The sequence below is a fragment of the Carassius gibelio genome, chromosome B18 (genome assembly GCF_023724105.1).
Source record: "Carassius gibelio isolate Cgi1373 ecotype wild population from Czech Republic chromosome B18, carGib1.2-hapl.c, whole genome shotgun sequence".
Taxonomy (NCBI): domain Eukaryota; kingdom Metazoa; phylum Chordata; class Actinopteri; order Cypriniformes; family Cyprinidae; genus Carassius; species Carassius gibelio.
The window spans coordinates 19,662,950-19,677,704 of record NC_068413.1 but is presented as its reverse complement, the minus strand read 5'-3'; the positions used below and the strand labels follow the sequence as shown (position 1 = coordinate 19,677,704).

General features: G+C 35.5%; 1 protein-coding gene across 3 annotated transcripts in view; it reads right to left on the bottom strand.

The window, feature by feature from the left end:
- Positions 1-7,686: 7,686 nt before the first annotated feature.
- Positions 7,687-14,755, bottom strand: part of LOC127977483 (xylosyl- and glucuronyltransferase LARGE2s) — a 46,517-nt gene continuing 39,448 nt past the window's right edge. For all 3 annotated transcript variants that reach the window (XM_052582362.1, XM_052582361.1, XM_052582363.1), the window contains exons 8-15: positions 13,991-14,103; positions 13,699-13,824; positions 13,288-13,443; positions 12,139-12,302; positions 10,511-10,789; positions 10,281-10,427; positions 9,350-9,545; positions 7,687-9,263 (exon numbers count right to left, since the gene is read on the bottom strand). In XM_052582362.1, the coding sequence (XP_052438322.1) occupies positions 9,066-9,263; positions 9,350-9,545; positions 10,281-10,427; positions 10,511-10,789; positions 12,139-12,302; positions 13,288-13,443; positions 13,699-13,824; positions 13,991-14,103 (1,379 nt within the window). In that variant the 3' untranslated portion in view covers positions 7,687-9,065. The remainder of the gene's footprint in view (positions 9,264-9,349; positions 9,546-10,280; positions 10,428-10,510; positions 10,790-12,138; positions 12,303-13,287; positions 13,444-13,698; positions 13,825-13,990; positions 14,104-14,755) is intronic.

Below are 14,755 nucleotides of genomic sequence, written 5' to 3'. Positions count from 1 at the left end.
ACTGCACATGGGCTCATAACATTAACACATAATCAGTTCAGAATCAATCACCAAAAGAATCAGTTCGGTTTCAGACGCTCTGTGTGTCGGTTTGCTTCACGCTAAATCACACATGCGCAGTATCATCAGCTCGGTTCACGAATCGGACAGAAACGGTTCTTGACTCGTGAACGAGTCATTATCTGGATCGGCTCGGTGTTCATCTTCAGTTCTCTCTTCACATCAGTTCAGTCACTGTACTGTTTGAGTCAATTAATTACTCCGGGATATTGGTTTGCTTTAACTCAGAGGGAGTGTCAGACACATTAAACAAATTAAGCTTAATTCATCTGTGGATTAATGCGTATTGGAGACGCGAACTGTTTAAAACGATTCCGTTCGATTTGGTGGACTGTTTCAAAAAGATCCGGTTACATCGAATGATTCGTTCGCGAACCAGATATCACAAACTGCTTTGTTTTTAACTGTCTTACAACAGACACATAAGAGAAGACAATGCTGAATAAAGTCATAGTTTTTGCTATTTTTGGACCAAAATGTATTTTCGATGCTTCAAAAAATTCTAAATGACCCTCTGATGTCTTATGGGTTTGAAACAACATGAGGGTAAGTTATTAATGACATCATTTTGCAAATTGGGCTAACTAACCCTAGTAACCGTTTTTTTGTTTACAAGAAGTTACAGTCAAAGGAATTGTGATTGTCCTTTAGGTTAATCATTTGAAATAGTAAAAACAATATGTTCAAACTTTTGACTACTTTCTTTAATAGCTACATAACACAATACTTCTACTTTTACTTTCAGTACTTGAGTAGTAAATTTTAAAATAGACTACTTGCAATACTTAAGTACAAAAAATGTTGAATACTTTAGTACTTCTACTTAAGTGTGGTGCTTAAAGAGCACTTTTACTTCTACTCAAGTCACTTTTTTGATAGAGCACTTGTACTTTTACTCAAGTATGGTTCTCTAGTACTTTATACATCTCTGAGCAGATGACATTGCACCCCAAATCATCACAGACTGTGAAAACTTAACACTGGAAGCAACTTGGGCTATGAGCTTCTCCACCTTTCCTCCAGACTCTGGGACCTTGGTTTCCAAATGAAATACAAAACTTGCTTTCATCTGAAAAGAGGACTTTGAACCACTGGGCAACAGTCCAGTTCTTCTTCTCCTTAGGCCAGGCAAGATGCCTCTGACGCTGTCTGTGGTTCAGCAAATTCCTTGACATGTCTGTGTGTGATGGCTCTTGATGCCTTGACCCCAGCCTCAGTGCATTCCTTGTGAAGTTCACTCAGATTCTTGAATCGATTTTGCTTGACAATCCTCATAAGTCTGGGGTTCTCTCGGTTGGTTGTGCATCTTTTTCTTCCACACCTTTTTCTTCCACTCAACTTTCTGTGAACATGCTTGGATACAGCACTCTGTGAGCAGCCAGCTTCTTTGTCAATGAATGTTTGTGGCTTACCCTCCTTGTGAAGGGTGTCAGTGTTTGTTTTCTGGACAACTGTCAGATCAGCAGTCTTCCCCATGATTGTGTAGCCTAGTGAACCAAACTGAGAGACCATTTTGAAGGCTCTGTAAACTTTTGCTGGTGTTTTGAATTGATTAGCTGATTGGTATGTCACCATATTCTAATTTTTTATACTAATAATAAGTCTAGGAAAACATTACATTCAGTTAGCACTTAAGATTATTTTTGAAGTACAGTATGTAATTCCCTAAATAAAATCACTAAAAAGTACCATAAAAATAAATGTAAATCTGTGTGTAAACAAAAGTTTCAAGCATCTGATACATACGTCCAACATTACATAAATACATTTATTCTCTTTATAAATGTTCATGGTGGTGATCCAGTGTTGAATAAGTTACTTTGAAATTAAAGCATATAAAGCTTTAGTTACAAGCCACTCAAAATTGCAAAAAAAAAAAAAAAAAAAAAAAAATAATAATAATAATAAAAAAATAGCTAACTACATTTAAGGAAGAGAGCATTATCTTTTTAAATATGCCAGTGAGTGAAATAATCAAGCAAAACAGCTAACTTACAGTTACTAGAAATAAGCAACTCCGTTTGAGTTATATCTAGCTAAATATTAACAGTTTGACTAGTTTAACTCAACAAGATTCCCTTCCATTGCTCTGTCATGACATTAGTTGAAAGTGAAAACTGACCATATAATAGACAATTTACACTAATACCATTATACCGGCCCTTGTGGCAAAACTGAGAATGCTACTAGTTGCGTCATGAATTCCATTCTGACACCTTTCAGAATGCAACGATGTGTGAAATTGAGCTTTTGTTGCTTGAAGCGTTTGCATTCATGTACTTGTGTAGTAGAATATGTTTGGGTTTTATTCGTTGGAGTTGACAATGTGATTTGAATAAACCAGTGATTGTTTTTATTTGTCTGTCATCCTGGTGTAGATACTTTTGTCCAGCTGAGGAAAGCCTGACATCATTCAGGAGAAGACTGGAAATGAGAGTGTCTGACAGAGCGCTTTCTCTGACAGTGACTTCTTGGCCTCAGGAGAGATAGAAGAGCAGAGAGCAGTACATTACATCAAATATCTTCATTCAGGGTCCACCGGGTGAAGAAAAATGAGATTTATAACAGGACTCTGTCCTCATTTCCGTCAGGATACAAGCCACTGAGATGTTTTTGTTTTTCTTCATTTTTTTTCCTCTTCCTCTCTTCCATTTTGCTGTCTTCTCACTTGGAAAGTGATGTGAAAATATTAGAGCTTTCAAAGCTGATGTATTAACTTTAAGTCTGTTACCTATTTAATGCATTTAGCTAATCATAGCAATGTGCTAAGAAAAGCACTACAGCACTTTGCTTGTGCTACGAATATTAATGTTGTGCTTATTGGGGAGTCAGTGCCCATTATGGGTTATGAAAGGTTCATATTTAGATTTTGGGATTCCCCAACAACTGGTTGACATGCATGGAAGGTCAAAAAACACTTTCATTGTCTTATAATATGCATTTATTTTTACCTTATATGCTCAACGACTCCTTTGCTTGAAGCTTATTGGTCTGATACGTCTATTTTCATTTCATCATGACTGTAATGCCTGATGAACCATTGTTTGTGAGTGCAGTGCTGCTTTGTGTACAGCGTTAAAGGGGAAACGGCTATTTTTACCGCTTCAACAGCGGCATCTCATGACAAAGAATGAATTGCATTTTCATTCAGACCAACTGCCTGACAATATGCAAATTTTTCATGCTTATGTCAACATGAAAGGGCTTGGGATTCGTTTTAAAAAATGACTCTTTTCAATGATTCAGAGTCTACGTGTTCTTTTGAGGGCGTAGAAAGTTTTGTAACCAATCATTTGAATATAATCTGTCAACTCCAGTAGAAGGCACAAAACATGATTTGTGTCTAATATTATATTAAGTTTGTATACTATTTTTCTGCTTCTTTTGTTTATAAACACCTTTAAGAGGACAATTTTCATTTTCATTTCCGAACATCTGCTAGCTGGCACAGAAGTAGGGCATATGGAAAGCATGTCCTCCTTATGTGAGTTATGACAGTTTCCATGTGCGACGTGCAATAAGCATAATTAAAGTGCTATTCTCCTGGGGTTTGCTTTATGTAGCACACATCTTTCATAGCAACAAATGCTTTTCGTTTAAAGTGAGAAATGACATAGAAGTGGTCCTTCATCAGAAAACTTGTGCAGTAATCACAAACCACTGTAGGTCATGAAAAAGTCATGACATTAGTCAGAATTTGAGGGAGATTATGCGTTGGGTAATACCACAGTTTCAGGGTGCACAACACACAATTTTATTATCAGAAACGTCAAGTTAAGAAATCCCTTGAACATTAGTGAAAGAAAAACTTTTCGGCCCTTTTGACCTTATAGCAAGCTCTATTAACCCCACAATGAGATCAGGGTAATATTGATCTATAGTTCCTTATTTACTGCCTGTGCTATACAGAGTGTGAAGGAGAGACGATGGCAGAGGAACTAACAGAAGAGCACAAATCATGAGCTCCTGTTAAACGTCACTGCATGTGATATCGAGCAACCATTACTGGAGTTGATATGAGGATTTCAATATCAATATCGAGCAGTCAGTCTTGAGCTGTGGAGATATTTGGAGGCTGTCACCAGTTGATAAATGGAGTGTTTTGATTCCTGTCATTAACTTAGATAATAAAAGGTGCAGTGGGCTTTTGGCATTGATCCGTATGGGACAATCTGAAGGAATTATTTCTTATTGTTTGACTCACACAACACAAATTCATATATTTTGGTGCTGACACTATTAATGAGAACTTCCATCTGTGTTCTTTCTCTATCATGCGCTATCGGTCAAAAAATTACGATTTTTTAATTGTTTAAAAGAAGTCTGTTGTGCTCACCAAGATTGCATTTATTTGATTAAAAAACTAATAAATAGTATTAGAAACGAATGCTGAAAACATTTTAAAATGCAGTTTGTTAGTATTTCTGTGGAAATCATAATGTACTACCACTCAAAAATTTGGGGTGAGAAAATTAAGAGTTTTAATGTGCAATAATGCATTACATTGGTAAAAAATGAAATGTATAATGTTCAAATAAATGCTGTTTAATGAATTCTAAAAAAAAAAAAAAAGTTTCGTGATTTCCACAACAATATTAAGCAACAAAATCTGTTTTTCAAGAGATTTAATGTAAGAAATATGAATAATTGATCCACAAATCAGCATAATTGATAATGAATTCTGAAAGATCATTTGACACTGGATTATGTAAATGAATGAATGATGATGGATGAATGTAACTTCAGGAATAAGTTACATTTAAAATATATTTAATAGAATACAGTTGTTTTATATACTGTTTACTGTATCTTTGATCAAATAAATGCAGCCTTTTTGTGTGTAAGAGACTTTCAAAAACAATCTGTTGTATTGAACACACTTTTTCTGATGTGAATACAAGAAATCATGGTCTGGATTCATTAAGCCAAATTTACAAAGAAATGTAGATTCCATTCCAAAGAGGAAAAAACAGAGATAATAATGTTTAATAGTTACTAATGAGAAAAAAGTAAATAAATAAAAAATAGGTTTGCTATGCCAACTAGGGACTCATCTGGGACTTTTGGAATTAGCAAGAAACAGCATTTTACTTGCCACTGTCTTGTATCTAATGAATTATTCAAACTTGAGCATGTTTTCTGATGTGAGTCCATTCTCTAGATTGTTGCTGGGACATCCTTAGCTGCAGCGCTCACACTGTGAGCAGCGTTTCCCTGCATGCCCTTTCCTGTAATGAGCTGCTGGGTTGAGTGAATGGATGCTGAAAAAGCGGCTTGAAACTCTTTGACTGTGTGCAATGGTTTCTGATTCATGATGTCATAAAGGGCCACTTCAGGCAATTACACAAGCATTAGCCCACGCAGCACAGGAAACAGGCCTCTGCTCGCTCTCAGCGCTCCGCTTACCGCAGCCTCTCTCCTGCAATTGCCGGAAATTAACTTTGCTTTAACAGGCGTCAAATCCATTTGGAAAACAATTGATCAACTTCTTCCTCATGCCACTAACAGCTGGATTGGCTGAAGTCATTTGCAGTCAACATTAACAGCAAGTCTACTGTATTATCCAGACCAGGGGTCTCAAATTACAGACCACGGGCCATATCCTGTACCTGAAGTTGGTAGTTTATCTTAAAAAAAAAAAAAAAAAAAAGTATGTTTTAATGAACTGCAATTTCTCAAGCCAATTTATTTATCCAGCACTAAAGTGCATCTTAATTGCTAATAAATGAAAATGTACTATAGTATAAATTTATAATTAATGTATTTATCTGGACTTAGAGTGTGTTTTTCTCTTAAAAATGATTTAAGTCCATCATTATATGTAGTTAGTTATATTGTCTTTGAAATATGGTTAAAGTGCCGTCAAAATGAGAGTTCAAACAGCTCATAAAAACAATAGAGTTCATCAGTTACGTCTTGTAAAGCATGTTTGTAATAAACAAATCCATCAAAATATTTAACTTTAAACTGTTGTGACAATACAAGCTCTCTATCCTTATTTTTATTTTCTCCAATGAAAAAGGCATCTTGTCTGAATCAGGAGAGAAATATGTGCAGATTAAGCACCAAGCTAAAATAGTTTAAAATAGCTGTAAATGCATATGTCGGTACAGTAGATTCTGATCTGAGAGCATGAGATGGAGTTTTTCACTAGCGGAAGCATTATTATAGATAATGGACTGATATTTTGTCCCGAAGTGATGGTTTAAAGTTAGAACAACACAGTTTGTCACAAGACATGAATTGATGGATTGGAGACTGGAGTCATGTGTATTATTATGATGTTTTTATCAGCTATTTGAACGGCACCTATTTACATCAGAGGATCCATAGGTGAGCAAGTGATGCTACTTGTCTCCAAATCTGTTAAAGGAGGAAAGTTTATAGAAATTTGCATGTTATATATTTATATATGTTTGTAATCACACATTTACAAAGACTAAGTTACAATTTATGCATTTAAAGGTGTGTGTGTGTGGGGGGGGGGGGGGGGGGTTGTGGGTGAAATGCTTTTTACACTGTTAAAGAGTTGGATTCCCATGCTAAACATGGACAAAGTTTCAAAAATTAAGTTGTACGTTTGTCCGGTTTGTCACAAGTTTCTGAAAGTTTTTTTCGAGTATGGCTCTGTATGACCTTAGATGGAGCGGAATTTCCTTATATGGGTCCTAAAGGCACTTCTCCCGGAAGAACGCACGCTCCCGTATAGCAGAGCAGAGACATTCACTGATCAGAGCGAGACCGAAATGTCACAAAAGAAGTGTGTTTTTGGTTGCCAGGATTAAGGGACCAGTGGATGGAGTTTATTTTTTACAGAGCATCAACGGAGTTGTGCAAGTGTTTGTGTTTGTTCCCTGCATTTCGAAGATGCTTGTTTTACAAACAAGGCCCAGTTTGACGCTGGATTTGCACATCGTTTATTTCTTAAGGATTTAAAACTGCTTCAAATATCTCTGTGTTGTTAACTTAGCTGTCGGCGCGTAAGCACATCAAGTAAACAAAATGTGATGTTGGCATCAAACTGCACTTTCCACATGTACACCTAAAAAAAAAAAAAAAAAAAGGTGGACATACCAAATACTAAAGTTAAAAGTGAAAAAAAAAAAATCTGACATTTGTTGTGCTCAGTGCAACCATCTGCATGTTTCAAGAACATTATGAAATGAAATCATGTTTTGGAGTCAATATTTTCAGATCTGTCAGGTGTTCTGATTATTTTGTCCACCACTGTAAATGTCTTATATAAGATTTGAAGTACAAGTGCACATTCAATTCAACACAATTTTGTATGACTAAAGAAACTGAATAATATTATGTTATTGTTTTTTATATTTAACCTGACAGATCTGGTCTATAAACTGTTGTTATAAAGAGCTATTTTGCCTTTTTGGGATAAAATTCTCTTTTAGCACACTTCTTTGTGAGATTAGTGAGAAGGAGAAGAAAAACATGTGACAAGGTAATGCTTTTTTCTTATCAGCACAGCCCTGCATTGTAGACCTCCTAACTATGAGTCACCAGTGAATCCTACAACAAACTCAAAGATAGGACATTCGCTGAAAAGCACAAAGCAAAGTGTGACTCATCTCCTCTTGTAAAATAAAAAGCACAAGAACTTTGACAAACTATAGAAACAGGGAGAATTTATTTAAAGCACTTTGTCCCCTACATAGAAAAATATGATTGATTTAAGTCAACAATAATAAATAGAGTACCTGTATTCTTGCAGGCCCCGCTGATGCGTACAGTAGTACAATCAATATCCAGTTTTCGCAACACAGCAAAGGCACGGGTATTTACCGTAAATCTGCAGTCTGACGGAGCGGAAGGGTGAGGGTGGTGTGTGTGAGGGGTCAACTCAATATGACCTGGAGGAGCCTTTCTTTATAAAGACGGGACACATTGGGAATTACATTGTGACAGCAGCGACTGGTACAATGGATCGTACAACCATTCACGTATTTCTTTTCTTTTCTTTTTTTTTTTACAAATACATCTTTGAGTGACTGATGCTGAATTGGACATTGGGTTCTTATTTCAGGGCTGACCAGAATGAGACATTTTACAAGATAAATATTTCAGTCAGTGAGAATCTTCTGCAGTGGATGCCTCCTTTTGTTTAATGGTCCCTCGGGTGGATCTCAATGCAAATGTACATATAGTCATGTTTTTGTAACAGTATGTAGTGCAATTTATTTTATTTTATTTTTAGTTCATGGCAGGAAAGCATCCTGGTATATGCTATGTTTAAGCACGTCATAATATGCGCCATATGTTATGTGACAAATATAAATGCAGCAGTTAAACACACTGATCATTTCTCACCGAAATCTCGCACCCCTACCGAGCATTCAACCTCGCTACAAGCAAATCAGTGTTTCTAAATTAAAAAATAATGCGATTTTCGATTTTATATCGTAAAACATACGTAGGCTGTATGTTGTTTTGTATCCGTTAAAAACAAAGAAAAATATTTTTAAATATTTTAAATATCCGTGAATTTATAAGGCTTAAAAGTTCCTCGTCTTGATGGCCTTTGGAAAGCTCATTCAGTTAACATCCTTTCAATACTCCATCGAATGGTTTCAGAAGGTTCAAAGCTACCTAGCGCCATGGACCGCTAGTCGTAGATCTTTAGTGAAGAAAAAGCCCTGATTGTCAAAGAAAGGTCTTTATCCTGACCGTTCGTTTTAGGCTATAAAGCAAGTGGGTCATCGCAAACGTTTACCAATGTCTTTTGTTACAGTTCAAGCATGTTTGGTCGAGTTTTCACCACCAATGTCTGACGGGTGTGTTGCTGATGTCATTGGTTTTCACGGACCACTGCTGTATGACTTTTTCAAAAAGAAGAATTAAAGCTTTGATTTCAGAGTCTTCAGCAGAGACGTGGGCTTCAGCGTCGTTCCTCTGGACACATATGTAGCAGAGCAGCATGTTGACTGTTGATCCTCACATGACTAGATCGGGCCGTTCTCCTGTGTGCTAAAGTACATTTGAAACAGTGTTCAGATGTTCCTCTGTGCTGTGAGGTACTTGAGAGCAGCAGAACCGTACTTTCGAGAAAGGTCTTGGTGGAACTCGTCCTTCAGAGTCGTCAAGCAGTAGCGGTAACTCGGACTGGAGCGAAACTTTGAGATGTCGAAGCTGGGCGCGTGGGGCATGTGGATCATGAAGGCATTTGGTAACACAATAAGATCGTACTCCTTTGGAACAAGGAAATGTGACATGTTAAGGACACTGGACACTTGAACTGGTAGTAGAAACATGTCAAATGTCTTTGAAAACTTACCTGAGCATCAAGCTCCATGATATGGGATACTTTGTTCCAGCCAAAGCCAACAAATCTCTGGTCATACTCAGGACAGTCTCGTCGCACCACAACATACGGCTCAAAATCTGCCTCCCACTCCACCTTGTATGGTGTTGTGGCTGTTCTCCACTTGGCATAATTGGTTGGCGCATGACCCTTTGTCCAGACGTGATACCTATAATTCAGGAGAGCAGTCAATTAGTAAATTTGAACATATTGAGGGGACTTTTAATAATGGGCTAAAGACTTTTAATTAAATATATTTATTATGCAAACCATACACCATATTTAAACGTCATATTACATAATTTTTTGTTAGATGAACCCCTGGAAGTACCAATTTTTAAGTCAATATTGAAATAATTAAACAACAAATTTTCATGGTTCTCTAAGGCTGGCTTATGGGGACATAACATAAACATATAATAAAATAAAATAAAAACTACAAATTAAATAAAATTAATTAATTAAATAATACAATTGAAAACTAATTTCACATTTTACATTTATTTTTATTTGACGATTTTCATGAAACCTTTCTCTAAAATAAGCATGTTTTGCAATTTTTAGTTTCTAAATTAAAAATACATTTTATATTTTTGGAGCAAAAACTAGAAAATGGCAAGGTGATATGGTCTTGATATCATAATGAAGAAAACAAAAACATTATTAAAAAGTTAATTCAAATGTTTTTAATTAATAAAAAAAAATGCTTTGCATTTAGTTTAAATGGACAAATAAATGAATAGAAAATAATGTTTTTTCAAAACAACATGAACACAAAGAGCACATTTCTGCAAGGTTTGCCTTTTCTTTATTGGGGACACTCTTAGTAGTCATATACCTTGATATCAATTCGAAAAACCCTGGCGATTGATAATGATATGATTATTATGAATGTCTACTGTGCCTGAAGGTGTAGAGAGTCCCCATGTCCAGCATAGACAGCAGCTCGGCCTTGGATTTGGGGAAGGAGAGGCGATATCTCAGCGTCTCAAAGGCGGGCACAACCAGAGCCTTCTTGGTATTGGCCATGTCCAGCTGAACTATAGTTTTTCTAAGTAAAAAAAAACACAGATATATATTACAGAATTGGAACCAGTACAATACCAGACAATTCATGAGAAATTCACAGCTTACCTGAGGTAATCGTAGAGGCCGTACATGGGCAGAAAATCCACATCAGTCAGAAAAACGTAGGGTGTGTTGACGTTGCGGAGCGCCACATTGCGTACCAGATTGACAGGATAGAACTGGCCCTCCTTATAAACGATATGATAGCCTACATTCTTGCGGTTCTTGAGGACTTCAGATGCCTGAGCGTAACGTAGGAACTGCTGGGCCTCGGCATCAGACATGTACAGGGCCAAACTAATGGGGCCCTCCCAGTGTTTACAGATGGCCTCCAGCATCTGCAGTCTGTGGACAAATACAAAGCATCTCTCTGGTCAAATTATGGGCAGTAGCTGAAGTGAGGCAAGATTATGGGCTTATATATATAATTTTATTTATTATATATATATAATTTTATTTATTTTTTGAAACCTGCAGGGCAAGCTTTTAGTAGCTAGTATGGGATGTTCTGATCTTCACTACATCAAGCGCTTCTTGTTGATACATGTTTCAAACACAAACAAAGCAGCTTCTGAAAATGCCTGGACTACTTCATGGTAAAACTGAGGCTTCAGTGATATCAAAAAGCTTGTCTTAAATAGTTCAGTGGAAAAACTTAGAAGACTCTAAATGGAATATAATTGATTAATTTCTTGCTGAAAATATTATTATTTTCCTACTCTTATCAAGCTTACAGACAAAAAGAAAGTAGGTTAATAACATTTTTAAAGTGAATTAAATAAACGACATGGAAATGAATTAATTAAGGGAATTAATCACAAAAGCAACATATGATAGAATTATTATTTAATTTATTTATTTAATAACAAATCCTTGTCAATCATTCTGTTTGCAAAATATTCAATTTTTATTTTAATTTCACATTTTAATTTTAATTTATTTTTATTAACTAATAACATTAAATAAGCAACCCTAAAATAAAGTTTATCTGAACTTTACATGAGGGCTCAACATGTTTTAAAGCAGTGTTATTTTAATATACTATTATGGTTTTTAGTCATATTTTAAATGTAATGCAAATAGAACAATTATTAATCATTTAAAATTGTAAAATGCTTTAATTTTTATTTAAATGTTTCTTATTTTATAGTATTTGTCTTATGTGTATTTTCTTATTCGTATTTGTTTGTGTTAAATATTACTATTCAGTTTTTTAAGGCAACTTATTTTCTACATTTTCGTTTTATATTTTTTTATACAAAATTTTATACATTTTTTATATACTAAATTTTATGATAAGTTTTTATTCATATTTTTAAATTAGCTTTATTATTTAAATTTTAGTTTAAGTTTAGTTCAGTTTCCACTTAAACCAAAATAATCTGAGATTTTGCATTGGCTACACAACGAAATACATTTTTCATCTAAATTTTATATTTATTATATTTCAGCTTGGTTTCAGTTAACAAAAACATTTACCAGTTTTCGTTTTAGTTAACAATAATCGCTCTGGTTTGAAAATGTTATTAACTGGCAATGCTTGTAGTAATCTTTTCTCATTTTAATCAGAGTGCCGCACAGGGTTCATTAAACACAACATCATATTTGACAGTTCTGTAATTAAATTGCTTTGGCATGAGCATGAGTGGCCTAAACGTGACAGTAGACTCATTGTGACAGTCTGTCATCCTCACCTGTCCATGGAGAGCTGTGCGACTAGCGTGATGTCCGTGCCGTCATCTGTAGGTGTGTAGTCATACTGCAGGAAGTACAGATGCACCCTGTGCACCATGATTCGCTCCCTCCGGAAATCATAGCACTGGTCGTCCTCATCTAACTCCTCTAGTGCTTGCTGGAGCTGGAAACAAAGAAGAATGTGTTTTATCAGCTGTGCTGGGCAGGACACATCAAGCAGGATCCGGTCGAGATGCCCTTCGAGACTTGATGAAACACTTTTCCTTGTACAAATCCAAGGCTGAGCTACTTTTAGACCCTGGGATTCATTTATTATTTAGAATTAGTCAGTTTAGGAATATAAAGTCTTTTCTATAAAGTAAAGCTATTGAGGTCTGCAGTTTCAAGGTGTTGGAAGCCACGCCCCATTTTTCAAAACTCCACCCATCATATACAGAAGAGCACAGGCACAGGTGTGCAAAATAAAAAGAAGTGCCATCTGATGATCAGTAAACCTGAACATTGAGTAAGTTGTCAAAAATAGCTTTTTCGCATGACTGTGCAAAATGATTGACAGGAAGAAAGTACACAAAAGTATTTGGACTGGATAAACACAGAATCTGACATCAATCAATCAATCAATCAGTCAGTCAATCAATCAATCAATAATTTTTTTTCTTTCTTTTTAAATCAGAATTCAGTTTTTTTCTTCTTCCAGAATTCAGAATTCAATTATTTTAAATTAAATTAATTAACTAATTTATTATTATTATTATTATTATTATTATTTTAAATTGTGACTCTTTATCTGATGAATGTAGATTTTTATTTTTGTAATTTTTGCAGTTACCCTTTTAGACGTCACAATTCTGACTTCTCAGAGTTAAAAATTGACAATTCTGTGTTTATGTCTCGTAATCATTTAATACGTGGCAATCTTAGTAATTTTTATTACTTATAAATTAGAAATGTATTATTTCAGGCAGAAACAGGCTTACATAGCCTAGGACTGTCAGATATACAGTCCATTTCTAAGATGTATATGAATTTTATTGTGTACTTTAAGTATTTGCGCAATATTTGTCAAGTAATACAGTCATCATCCGCATGCTACTCCAAGAATCAGGTATTTGCATAACACTGCATGATCTACAGCTAAACTAACCCACCACTGTGCTCTCAGAGCTGGCCTGATTGGGACAGCCGAAGAGTTCCCGTCGCAGAAGATTCCCGTCGTACTCCAGGAACGTCAAGTAAAGATTACGGAAAAACTCCACGTGCTTGTTTTTTACCCTCAGTTTTTTAGGAGAGTTCCAGTGAATGACCTGCAGGAGGAAATAATCAAACCGAGCAATAAACAACTTCAAAGACATCATTTCCATACTAAAATGGAAATTCGACAGGAAATTGATGCAACGGTTGGGCGAACATTTGCATTAAAGACTATTGAAACAGAGAATTTGTCAATGAATAAAAAAAGGCTGAACCAATTAATGGCGCTGTTGTGTTCTTAATTCCTCTGGGTTAAATTGGTAGTTTATACTCAGTATACCTCAATAGTTCTTCAAACATATTGTTACCTTTAGATCTGACACCTCGGTGTAGCACTGTTCAGAGCGTGTGTGATCCGATAACTGTACGTTCCAGAAGCACGGTAGCTGATGCACCAGAACTGGGTTCTGTTTTATGAATGCATTGAATATGTCCTGTGAACATAAAACAATAATATGACACACTTGTTGCATTACACAACATTATTCAGCCATGGTTAGCTCAGATTTCATCCTTTTTGGGCAAAGCTCAATCTCCTAAGGCCTATGAAACAAATTCTTGTTCTAAAGTGTTTTGGTATTGTTGATGAAGGACATGGACCTGGTCTGCCAGGGATGTTGAAAGCATGCTCATCAGCTCTCTCTCGGCCGTCAGTCTCCACATCTGTTCCCAGCTGATGCGCCGCAGTCTCTCAAGGTAGAGCAAAATCACACCTGCAGTTCCAAAAAGAAACACCTGTTTCCAAACGGAGCCCAGTGAAAATGATTCCTTATTCCTTTCGTGTTATGATTGTTGAAAAACAGTTGTGCTGCTTCATATTTTTTTGTGGAAGCTGTGATACTCAAAAGTTTGGGTATGTAAGAACCGAAATGAATTCTTTTATTCAGCAAGGATGCATTAGATTGATCAGAAGTTACAATACAAAGATTTTTAATGTTACATAAGATTTATTTCAAATAAATGCTGTTCTTTAAAAAGTTATCTTCTTAAAAAGAATTCTGAAAACGTATCACAGTTTCCATCAAAATATTAACCAGCAAAAACTGTTCTGTTTAATAATAAGAACCAGTAATAACTGATGCTGTAATAATTGCACATTAGAATGCTTTCTGAAAGCACGTGACACTGGAAAATTTAGTAAAGAGTACTGAAAACTCAGCTTTGAATCACAGGAATAAATTACATTTTAAAGTACTGTATATTCAAATAGAAAACAGTTCTTTTAGATTGTATTCATATTCACAATATTACTGATGCACTGGATTTTTATATCAAATAAATGCAGCCTCCGTGTGCATAAGAGATTTTTTGCATATTTATTCCAAACCTTCGACAGTGTATTTAGGGTATGTTGAATTCTTAAAA